Raw genomic sequence first — 12648 nt, forward strand, 5'->3', positions numbered from 1 at the left:
GCTCTGAGCTCTGCTTGGCACTGACCTGGCCAGGAGGGAATACAGGAGAGAATGCCTTGGACAGGGTTATCAGTGGCAGTGAGACAGGACTGAGTCAGGCCTTTACTTGTCACCAGTATTTTAACTGAATTCCACCAACAGCTGGAAGTGCTCAGCTTTTCTAAAAGCTCTGCTGACAGCACACTGCATGAGTGACTCGAAAATAAAGGTAAGCAGCTTTACTGAACACAGGAAGAGGCTAATCAGTGAATTTTCCTATTGATTCACATGGCAGCAGAATTAGACTGATTCTCCAGCTGAATTTTAAATGCCGGGTACTAAATGCTTTGAAATGCAGGACTACTATTTTTGCATGGTTAACCCACACGTCAGATGTTTTCACCTATTCACATGAGCCACTCACTGAAAATTAGCCCTCTAATAACCTGTATCCTCACACAATGCAAAATCAGAGCCAGCCACAGGGAAGAACTATCAAGTGCTTTTAGAAAGCTATTAGGATGAAGGAAGCTCTTGAGTAAGTTTCCTTCAAAGCCTTGCTTCTTATGAATAACCCACAAAGGTCTGTTTTATGTGAATATTTCCAGTATTTCCATTTCTTGGTTAACCTAAGGAATCTATGCATGGAAATGTGGGGGGAGCAGGGGGTGTTGCAGTGGTCAGATCCATTGATAATTACGAATTATTCTTTGTTTTATCAACAGTTTGGTGTTGGGACTATCAAATACCAGTAGAGAAAGAAGCAGCCAAGCCTGTGAAATTCTACAGAAACTAAAACCTATTCTGGCAGATGATTTCCAGCTGCTGTCATGGAAGTTGCCAGTGCACAGCACAGATTTGACTGCTGTCAAGACAAGCATTGGACTAAGTATTGGAACCATTTTGCAAAATGGGGAATGAGCTTCACCTGGAGCCAGCTCACCCACTGGGATGTCATCTTAAAGGATTATTTTCCCTATCAATCCCAAAACACCAAAACAAGACTTTGCTTTCCTAGAAAAATACAGGCCTTGTTAAACACAGATTACTGACTTTAAATCCCCCAGTGCTGCAGCAGGAGTTTAACTAGCACAGTTTCCAAAGATTCATGATTTTTCAGCATTTTTTGCCTTTTTTTCCTGAAAAGGTGGATGCTGTAATTTCAGAATCCAAGCAATATGTAACACCCAGACTGATTCTGAGGTTTCCAAAGAACTTCTTGCCTATTTTCCTAACTAAGAAAACATATTTTTTCTTTCCTTTTCATTTGCAATTCAACTTGTGAATGACTTTTCAACAGTTTTGCACAGCACAGAGAACACTTTTTAAGGCAGCCAAATGCACTAAGTGCATTTCCTATTTGGCATCTTTCTAAAGCTATACTAGAGTAATAATCCTCTGTTTCTTGTTTCTAAATATGTGGAGGTAAAGTCCACCCTTAAAGCCCAGTGCAGTTTTTTACTGTTATTTTAAGTGTGAGACTCCATTTTAAGTCCAAAAGAATCAAGGCACTCAAAACCACAGTCTATAAATGCAGCTCTTGTTTTGTCTTTGCTCTTTCCAATAATTTTTGAGTGATTATTATTTCAAGTGGCAGAGGCAGAAGTCACAGAGACAATGAGCTACAAGTGTGATAAAAGCAGTCAAGCAGATCAGAGTGATTCTCTGCGTGGCACCTCTAAGTGCCAGAGCCGCAGGACAAACTGTGCATGTGCTCACACTGTTCAGACACCAGAGGAACCATATGGGGGAGACACTCGGAAATGCTCAAGGCAAGACAGAAGCTGCAAGCAAAGTGCAACGCATACAGCCTGCAAAAAAAACTCCACCAGCTCCAGGATTCCTTAGAAGAGTGCCCCTCCTCTTTCCAGTGAGTTTGCCATCGACGCCTGGAATGGACGCCAGACTGAGTCCCTGATTTGTAAATTGTACCAAAAGCATTATTTCCTGCAGCATTAACAGACCTCATATCATAGGGAAAGCTCATTTATAATTACTGAAACAAATGAACGCTCCTTCTCCTTATAAGACCACATCAGAAAGAACAATCATGATAAAAATTTAAATGTTCAAGAGCCAATCTGTACATGTGGATCTGTCTTGGGAGCGAATCATTATGACACTGCGTTTTCTCTTCTTCATGCTTTTTGGAATTGTAGTTACTTCCAAATCTTTTTCCCTGAGTAGCCTGCCCTCTTTTCCCCCACCTGAGGGTTGAGTACCGTTTTGCAAGCTCAAACACAAATAGGTAAAGAAGGTTCACTGCACAGCCCACACACCTTGGGGAGGTGAATGCAATCAGAATACATGAATAAGTGCCAGGCTCAGAGCTTTGCCTGAAGCGCTTTGCGGGACTCATCATACTCATTTGTTCTCTTCCCCCTGTGCTGATCATGAGAACCCTTTGTCTTCCAGGGTACAGAGGGTTGGAAAAAGAGCTGAGATCAGGGAAAATGAAATATTCCTGTTACTTGATGCCAAAAAGTGTTTACTAGGCAATGAAGGAAACCTTAACCAGCTAGGCTGAGCATGCTTTTAGCTGGTCCTTCCCAAAGGATAAAAGCAAGCAACTTGTCATGACAGAAACAGAATTTCAGACAATTTAAAAATGGCCATAATGAGTTGCTTTCAGGCTAATGTCTTTTATATAGTCAGATACTTTGAAAACAAATTAAATTCTTGCCAGTCCTGACGCTTTTTAAAATAATGCATATCCATATTCCCAAAAGAAATCTCAGCAAGAAAGAACGATCTGTGCATTTCTGTCCACAAACAAGTGCAACAGACACTGTGATAGCATAGTTATCACATTGCTGTAGAAACCCCAGCAGAGTATGCTTTAACTTTGTGAGCGATTAAAATACAAACTATAATGCTGCAATAAAGAATTAACCACAGATGAGCAGAACTAAGACAAACACAGGCAATCCCAAACACTACAGTACCTGCTTTCCTCAGCATTGGCTCTTTTTTGTTCTTATGAATAAAAGTTTAAGCTGGTAAAGCTGCATTTTGTACCTTTTGAACAATTTGGAGGCTGCTGAAGGAGGGGCACTGTTCACTGGATATTTGTGGCGTTCTGCATGGAAAGCAGAAAGCACCCTCTTTCTTTTAGACTTTTGTCTCAACAAGAGATAGTGGAAATACTGATGTGCTCACTCAGGAACCAGACTAACACTTGCCAGACAAAAAAATTAGAGAGGAAAAAGTATCTTACGGAGAGGTGAATCAACAGCCTCACATTACAGACAAATTGCCAAATAAAGGGTGTGTGCTCCATAAGGAAGAATTTGACCTCAAGAATGAACAGCATAGATTAAAACTAGCAGTAAAGTAGAACATAGTAACTAACAACCGGACATTAGGAGACAAAGAAGCAGAAACAACTGACAGCCATCCCGGTGGGACAAGGAAATCAGAGACGATCAGGTCATGCAGACCTCTGCAGTGCTCGGAAATAAGCAGATTACTATTCAGAGCACACGGGACTGGGATAATGCTAAACCCTCGAAGACATTTCACAGCATGTGTTTCCAGCCCCTTTGTTCCCCGCTCACACTGCTGGGGATCTCTCCATCCCTGTGCCGCCCCAGACGGCCCCGAGGGCCCGTATTGTCCCTCTCGCCCCGAAGCTGCGCGCCCCAGGCCAGGCTCTGTCCCGGCTCCTTCTGCTCTTTGTGAGGCTGTCGGAGGTCGAGGGAGAGCGAGGCACGGGGCGAGGGCAGAGAAGGCGGCTGCTCGGGGAGCTCTAGTGCGAGGGGTGGGGTAAGCCTGCGGAGCTGCGGTGGGACCGCGGGCAGCGCAGAACCCGGTACGGGGGTGGCAACCCCGGGGCCGGGCTCGGGGGACTCATCCCCCTGTAAACCCCGCCGGGGCTGCCCGAGGGGCCGTGCCCGCGGCCGGCCGGCAGCTCAGCTCGCCGCCACGCCGGGCAGGCTGCGGCAGGTAGGGAGCCGGCAGCGCCGGGGCCGCGCCTCTCGGCGCCCCGCTCGCCCTGCCCCCGCGGGCCGGGCAGCCGGGGGCGGGCGGCAGGGGTGTGCGGAGAGGGGGATTAGCGGGACGCCGCGGCCCCGCCTTCCCTCCTCGCATCCCGGCCGCGATGAGAGGGGGAGATGGACCCGAGCCGGCGGGACTGGCACCATGACATTCGCCGGCTTCGTGGTGGCGCTGGTGATAGGGGCGATCCCCGGAGCCCGCGGGCCGGGGCAGGTCTCCGCCAGCCTCCCGGCCGCCCGCCCCCCACAGCCCCCGGCCGGCTGTCCCGCCGGGGGCTTCCCCGCGGCCCAGCGCCCCTGGGCGCCGGCGGCGCCCGCTCTGCCGCGGCGGGGGGCGGCGGGCCGGGCACCGCGGGGCCGCCGCAGCTCCTGCGCCCTGCCCGGCGGCGGCGAGGGGCGGCCCGGCTGCGCCCCTGGGAGCGGCCGGGGCTCGGAGGAGCGCGGCCGCGCTGACTGCGAGCGAGGTAAGCGGGGAGGGGGCGAGCCCGGGGCGGCGGCGGAGCGGGAGAGAGCGCGGGGCTGCGGGACAAGGGCGAGACAGACACTGAGAGAGCCTTGGCCGGGCGGCGGCGTTCTCCCATCCCGTACCCGGTTCCCTGTCGCTGGAGGGAACGGGGGACGAGGGGACGGACAGCGTCTGCCAAAGTGACAGCCAAAGCTGTTCCAGAGGAGAGTTAAACTCGTGCATCAGAGGATGCAGCGGAAAGACGAAGGTGCCGCCTGGGTTTATTCCGCCGCTATTCTAATACTGGCTAGGCGAACCGCGTTTCAAAGCTGTGCCGTAAGTGTTCAGTAGGCTCAGCTTGCCAAGGCTGGCTGGCATTGCTTTTTTGTAACCGGGTTCACTTATCCGGGAAGCACTTCGTCTGCAGAAGTGAAGTGGCAGCAAGAGAAATAGAAGGATGCCTGGCTCCAAAGAAGAACTGTTTACACAGTATGACTTTCTTTTTCCTCCCTACATCTTAGGATAAATGGGTTCACAAATTAGTGCTGGTGCTCAACAGTATCTGTGAGGCTGAGACAAGATACTTGTGCTCCCCTCACACACTCCCAGCTGAACTCCTGCTGACTTCAGTGGAAGTTTTCAGTGTGTAAGGACTGAACAGCAATTTCAGCATCCAGCCCTTGATCAGCTTTACATTTCATTAGTGCTGACACTAAATATACTGATGTTCAGTCTGGTTTTGAATGACTTCACATTCTCTCCTGCATTGCTCTGGTATTATCTCTTACCTAAATAAGAATTGTGTCCCATCTATAGCTATACTAAACATGATCAAGCATAATTGTTGAAATGAAAATTAAAATTCCCTGCTTCGCTGTCCTTCCTTTTACATATTTTGTAATACCACCAAGTCAGCAAGGAAGATGATCATTAATATTACTATTTTGTTTGTTGTGAAAGCTGACTTTGGGTTGTGAGGATTTTTTAAAATGAATTTCCTTTCAGATGACTGAAAAGGATTGTTGTCCTTCTCTTCCAACAGTAGCCATAGGAGGTGTGTGGAAAAACAAAGCTAATTAGAGCAACATGGTAATTATACATATTGGTATAAAATACCACATCAAGAAGATAATGGAGGCACCAAGGTCCCTATTGATCATTTACACATTAAAAAAAATGCAGCTTCCACAGCTGTGTTCCAAGTCAAATGAACTCCTTCAAGAAGAAAGAATGATGTTATGCAGTACAGATGTTTCCCTGGAAAGAATAGCAGGCAGCTGCTGGCATGGAGGAGAAAACAGATACCTAGACACAGATGAAAAAACCCCTGAAGACTTCATGCCCTTTAACTGGTCTCACTTTCAGAAAGGGCACCACAGTTGCTCCTCTAATTTAGCCCAACATATTAATAGTTTTTTTTAGAATTCTTCAGTCTGGTTCCCAAAATACTTTAAGAAGTCTAATATAATAGCGAAGTAAACAGCAGTTTATCACTAAGAACTCTGTCTGGCACTTAGTAAAGTAAGTCTCAGAATCCCCTGTAACTTCAGCATGAAGAGGATTTACGCAAAAAAACCACCAAAAATACCTCATGATTTGGGTTTAGCTGTGTTTCTCCAGTCTTTTCAGAATGCTGCTTTGTTCTCCCCCAAAAAAGGAAATCCAGGTTGGCCCCTGCTAAGAGGGAGGACACAGCTACTGAACAATAGCCAATGCTTTGTAATGGACAGATTGCTCCTGTTGGACTCGGTGGTCAACTCCAGTGGCATCACCAGGGTCAATGCCTGTCCAAAAGCCTCCATGGGGGCAATATGAAAGGATCAGGGAGTTTGTGAGATGGCTTAAGGTAGAACACGGACACAAATCAAGCCATTTGCCCAAAAATAAAAGATTATTGTAACATTCCCCCTGAAGCATGTTCCTTTCTCACAAGAAGCAAGAAGATGCCAGTCTTCTGCAATGTCATGATGTGGTTATAGCTAGGGAGGGACAGACTGCTCAGGGAGAACCTCACTGCACCTCTTGCTTTAGTACCTGGGCTAAGGAAGCCCATACTCAGTGTTAGGCACCTGTCATAACTAAATACAATACCATATTCAAAGGCCTACCTGTAAATCTCTGGGTTTTTCTAGCTTAAATATTATGACTTATCTGCAAAGTTGATTGGCTAAATTTTGTGCATGTGTATATATTAAACTGTTTTATATTTAAACAGTAACAATGAAAGATTTTTTACAAAGTGCCTTTGCAATTATACTGTACACTACCAGTCTAAAATCAGTTTCACAGTTTAAAATAGTAGTATTATTGGTGTTTCACTTCCTTCCTTCTAAAAATATCTGGGTAACATTACTTATTCATGCCTTGAAAGCAAGTACACCAAACACAAATATATATAAATTATCATGATTAACCAAGGACATCACAGAGGACAATAAATGAATATGAGCATACCCTCTACACAGAGCCAGTGTAAGTCCACCAGAATTTAGTATTTTAGTTGCTGCTAATAACAACTCACCTGTGGTGTGCTCAGGCTCCAGGAACGAGGCCTAGCTCAGTACCTGGGAGGAGCGGCTGCCACACAGTTTGTGTGGCAAACAGTTACAGTTTTGTGCATATGTTGTTCATGCTGTGCTGTTCCACATCTAATTTAGAGCACTTTGAATCAAGTGGGTTAATTATTTTATTTTCTATTACAAAGAGGGACCAATAACCAAAACAGGTCTCTCTTTGTCAGAGGTCAGTGGCAGAACTGGAAATAAAGTACCCATCTCCAGGAAAGCCTGACTTTAGAACCTTTCCATTAAAATTGCTTTTATCAAAAGTTGATTATACTAATGTCAATCAAATAAAGCTTCACTAAACTTTTGTGAGAAGAAGAATCAAGCCTGAGGCTCATGATCGAAACACCAGATTATTCTCCCTACCTGTTATTCTACAGTCCAAGCAGTTGATGGAATGACTTTTGGGATTTTGGTTCATTTAATAGCTTATGATTAGAACTGAAACACGAATGTCCATATTTTCCTTCTAAGAAGCAGCTCCTCTGGAGCTATTCTTACCAGACCTGCAGAGTGTGAGACCCCTCATTTTCTCCAGCTCTGCCCACATAAGACAACTGCAGTCCTTCAGAGCCATTATATTGCAGTTTCAGTTTAGTTTCTCAGAGCCTTAAACCACTGATTGCTGACATGATGGATCTCAGTGCTGCAGAGGAACCAATGCAGCACATTACACACTCACTGTATACAATATTTATGACAGTTCTAATAAAGGATCCTTGAGTATGCCACACTGATACTGATTCTCAAGATAGTTCTTTAAAAGTAGTTCTGCCAGAGGCACCCTTTTTTCAAGGTTAAAATGCCTGGGGAAAATAACTGTAATTTTAGACTAAAAGCAGTGCTCAGGAAAGTGACAGACAGCAGCATTCACTGATCACAGTGAGCACCTTGCATGACTTTGCTGAAGTTAACAGGATTCACTTCTTTGATTTCAGTCAGGCCTGATCCTGGAAGAGAAGTTTCCAATGATTTGAACCAATGTCAGGTTTTACCTATGCTACATGTAGCTTTTTACAAGTGCCTCATACAAACCAGTGAGTTAGTTTCATTCTGAAACTGGGAGAGACCCTTTTATAGCTATTATGGATCATCCCCATGTATTCTAAATGCTGCAAGTTACAGTGTGGTCCCATGGGATATAGAGCGTTTATCCATGGGAAACCCTCACACTTTATGTCAATTTTCACTGACCTAATAGACTCCAAGACAACAGAGATGAATTTTCAGTGCAAGGCCTTTCTGGAGCACTATCCCACACTGGAACACCTTGGTCATTAGGGCAGAAATAAAAATATTTTTTGTTTTTACAGATTTCCAAAATTGAAATTACTTCACTTGCTTTGCTTTAAATCTGCCATTTCAGAGCACACTGCACCAGGGTGAAAGGCACAGGCAATTTCTACTTCTGATTCCTATTTCCCAGCCTACATTTGCAGCCAAATTTTAAACATTTGGACAGCTGTTGACCACGAAACTGTGGCACACCTTTAGCCAATACCATAAATGCCACTGCTGCAGCACTAACACATACAGTAGAGGTGGAAGTGATTCCCATTCTATTTGCAATTCAGCCACACAGTAACAATGCTCATTTCCAGTGAAATGTAAAAAATAAAACAGCATCTCCACATATGAGAATGGAGAGGAAAAGAGGCCAAGCACAACAGCGCGATTCCTTTGAAGCCCTTCTGCTTTTTGGAGGTAATTAAAAGTTGGCTGGGTGGTTTTCCTCTCCCTGGTTTCATCTTCAGCCTCTATGGCAGGTGTTCTGGAGCAAGTCTCAGCAGCACCCACTGGATACCCTTACTTCCTTGCATTTGCAAGTATAACTTAATCTCCTTTCAACAGTGAGAGCAGATAGGAAAGACTGTGACTTGGGCAGATACCAGGACAACTAAAATTACCAGACTGTATGTAAACAACAGGAATTGACCGTCAGTAACCTCAGCTAGAACACAATTACAGTAAATGCACACATACTTTCTGAGTGTTTATAAATGAAGGAGTTTCTGTCAAGAGAGCAGATTATATTTTTTAGCAAAAGGCTGAATTAAGTCAGTCCTAAGACCACAGGATGTACCTAGAGCTGCCTCATAAGCCTGCTTTGTGTCCTGTGCCCTTGTTTTTAACTATTGTGGGGTCAGGTCACCTCTCCTCATCCTCCCTCTTCCTGACCAGTGCTGAGGAGGGCAGAGCCATGGGCAGGATCCTGGTGCTGCTGTTCCCTGCTGCTGAGATTTGTGTGCTGAGGCAGGGTGGGTTTGATAAGCGCTTTAAGCAGAGGTCTGACACCATATTGAACTGGTGGAGAGCACAAAGAGTAGATACTACGGCACTAGCCCTACTCCCAACAAGTTTCGTTTTCTTCAGCAAATAAAAGAGCTGAAAATTATAGCTTAAAATTTTGAGATGCTACTAAACCTCTGACTCCAGAAAGCTAGAGCCTCCAGCGCATACACTTAAGCCAGACATGTTTGCCCAGGGGGAATGCAACTCTTCTGCAGAGCTGGGCTCCAGGGGCAGCACAGAGGAAGCCCCTGAGACATGCGCTGGGATGCTTGAGGCGTTGCATTGGAACAGCAGTAGACTTAACCAGTGAAAATAAGAACGAACCTGTATCCTTTCAATCATGATAAAAGACTAGGTTTCTTGATTTTTCACTATGAAGCGAAAAAGTGTTTCCTGGTAATTTTATGCAAATGCAAACACTGACTATCTTTCAATTAAAATATTAACGCATAAACAGACAGTTGGTAATACAGCACAGACACACATGATGGCAGATCATGCTGTTGTCCTGCAATTCCCTAGGATCAACTTACACAGGAAACACAGAGCTGTGTTTCAGCATGAAGAAAGTGTTTTATAACCTGGAAAGAAAAACTAAGCTACTGTAATCAAAGTCCTCATGTTGAAGGTTCTGTTTTATGAGGTATCACTACCGTAACTAATGTATCTCTTGATCTGGAAATATAACTACCAGGTGTCTGCATACCGCAATGTTTTGAGTAAACAGAGAAATAATTTTCTCATTACTGCCCTTTGATTTGTTTGCTATATAATTATGACTTGGTCATAAGACAGAGTTTGATACATACTTCAAAGTGCATATACCATATATTTGGTTACCTCTATTAAATGGCAGGTTTAATATTACCTACATGTAAAAATAGGCTTTCTTTTTATTTCTTTCTAGTTAACTTATCAGGTGAAAATCAAGAATATTTAAAATTGGTCACAAAATTACCTTTAACAATCCTCTTGTGTGTTTTGCTGTGTGTACATGACTAAGTTCTTCCACCACTATCTTGGGAAATCTGTAAATACAGAAAGAGGAGTGAGCCAAATTCTGCCATGGAGACCTTAGAAGAGGATTTTATTCTTCAAGTACTTACTTATTCAAATATTTGAATAAAAACATTGTGTAATGTGTACTCAGGAAGCACTGTATTGATTTCAGTAGGTGTCATGCAGCACTGTAAGCAATCATGCACTAAAATGGAGATGACATCTTCCAACTTGCTTTCTGGTATGTCAGGCATCACTTTGCTATGAGTGCAGTTGATGTTTCAAATGAAAATAATAGTCTATACAAAAGTCTGGTGAAGAGCAGAAATAAACAGAATTCCAGACTCTGTCTGTGACACATACAGAAAAACACAAACAGAAAAATTGTGAAGACAGATAAATGATGAGCAACATGTCTACAGTATAGTTATATTTGACTCGGTAATAATCCTCTCTCAGGAATGGTAGCTCACTCAGTAACATGAGTTGAATAAATGTTGTTTGTAATTTACTGCACACTAAGTTACTGCTGAGAAAGTAAACAGGAGGCAAAAAGGAACATGCCAAGCCAAACATGAGGTTAATTAATTCCTCAAGTTATTTAGCAGTTGTTTGGCTTGGTGGTTTTATAAAATACGCTGAACTAAACACAAGACAGAAGCTGAGAAGAAAAAGTGGAAATACCTATTATCATTATTATTTACATAAAGATGAACACAGACATAGTGAAATGCAGGCACAAACACTGACTACCTTCATCCCATTGCTAAATCTCTGCAAACTGGATGATGGTGTAGCTTCTAAGTAGATCACAGAACAGAGGCAGATGGATTAACTGGGATTTCAGGCAATACAAATTAATACAGCTGGGCTGTGTTTGATTATTTAACAGAAATGTTTCTTGTTGAATTACTGCTCTGTCATGATTGGTTTCTGTTTCTGTGTAATTATCTCTATGACCAGCTTCTTCCCACCTTTGTCAGTGGCACTTGGTTACCTTCAACAGTAGATGCATCTGACATCTCAAGTAAAACTTCTGTAATACAAAAATGTAAAATCTGCTAATTTTTTTTGGATTTCTGTGCTCTGTAGCTCTCAAGAATCACATTTTTTCCCCTCCCCACTTCTTTTAGACAATTCCTTATGGGTTTTAGCTTGCTTTGTCTGAGAATTTGGTAAAGACTCTCCTGAATTAATAGAGCTACATGCAGTGTTTTTCTGTCTGAGAAGAGTATGAACAAATGCATTCTTTGGCTAAAATAAACTGCTGTCATCTATGACATGTATAATGTAACATGGGTCAGAGAAAAAGCTATGCAGTCCCTGTGGTTATTTTCTGATTCCCTTAAGGTCAATGGAATTTTGTGAAAGATAAAAGTATAGCATATTTTACACAAATATATACATACACTAGATCTATATATCTATATACATACATACATATGATTTTCTCATTTGGACAGAGGAAATCCCATTTCAATAATTATGTGTCTATAAATACTTTCTCTTTGTTAGATCTTGAACTAAGTTGTGGCATCAGAAGGATCAGAAATATGATGCAGTTTCAGCATGTTTTTTTACATGAGGAGCAAAATGCTTTCCTCATGTAAAAAAAGGGCTTTCTCAATTTGTGTATCACTGCACAAGCATGGTTAGGTGTGCCAGAATGTTTCTTGGAAACAGCTCAGTATCCATGAAACAAGAACTCGGGGAAAATGAGGTTCAGTGTCTTTCGTGTGGGATGCATTAACTGAGCAACAGAGTATCTTGGAGGTGTAATTGTTTTATTTTTCATTTTTGGTAACTAGGGTCAGTGAGACTCCGGGGAGGCAAGAATGAGTTTGAAGGTGCAGTGGAGGTTTATTTGAATGGAATCTGGGGAACAATCTGTGGGAGCCAGTGGGACGATAATGACGCCACAGTTGTATGTCGACAGCTTGCACTTGGGTAAGTTTTGGTTTGAGTAAAAATCAGTCAATTCATTTTCATGATGTTTCAATATAAAGGACAATCTACTCTGTAAATCCTCAGGGCTTTTTCTGTTTGATGGTTACTTTTTCTGTTTGAATGCTGAAGTTGTTCTTCCCAGAATACTTTGCTTGCTTCATCCACATTACACTTCAAAGAGGAAATCAATACTTCCTTGGAAAGCTGAAGATAGGATCTGGACAGGAGCAGACCGTGGCAAATGCCTTCCTTTCAAAGTGAAATGTGTGAACAGGTCAGCAAGCTTCAGGCAAACACAAACTGCTCTACTGGACATCTGGGAGATGTCCACAAGGACAGAATTACATGGTCCCATCCTGATCTCACACGTCTAAGTGTCAATCAGCACTCCAGTGAGGTTATTGAATCTGTAACAACGTAAATGTGG

General features: G+C 43.4%; 1 protein-coding gene across 1 annotated transcript in view; it reads left to right on the plus strand.

Moving 5' to 3' along the window:
- The first annotated feature begins 3917 nt into the window (after window positions 1–3917).
- Window positions 3918–12648, plus strand: part of PRSS12 (serine protease 12) — a 33239-nt gene continuing 24508 nt past the window's right edge. Inside the window, exons 1-2 of the mRNA XM_058837190.1 lie at window positions 3918–4438; window positions 12083–12221. Of these exons, the coding sequence (XP_058693173.1) occupies window positions 4120–4438; window positions 12083–12221 (458 nt within the window). The 5' untranslated portion in view covers window positions 3918–4119. The remainder of the gene's footprint in view (window positions 4439–12082; window positions 12222–12648) is intronic.

The sequence above is a fragment of the Poecile atricapillus genome, chromosome 4 (genome assembly GCF_030490865.1).
Source record: "Poecile atricapillus isolate bPoeAtr1 chromosome 4, bPoeAtr1.hap1, whole genome shotgun sequence".
NCBI classification, from domain to species: domain Eukaryota; kingdom Metazoa; phylum Chordata; class Aves; order Passeriformes; family Paridae; genus Poecile; species Poecile atricapillus.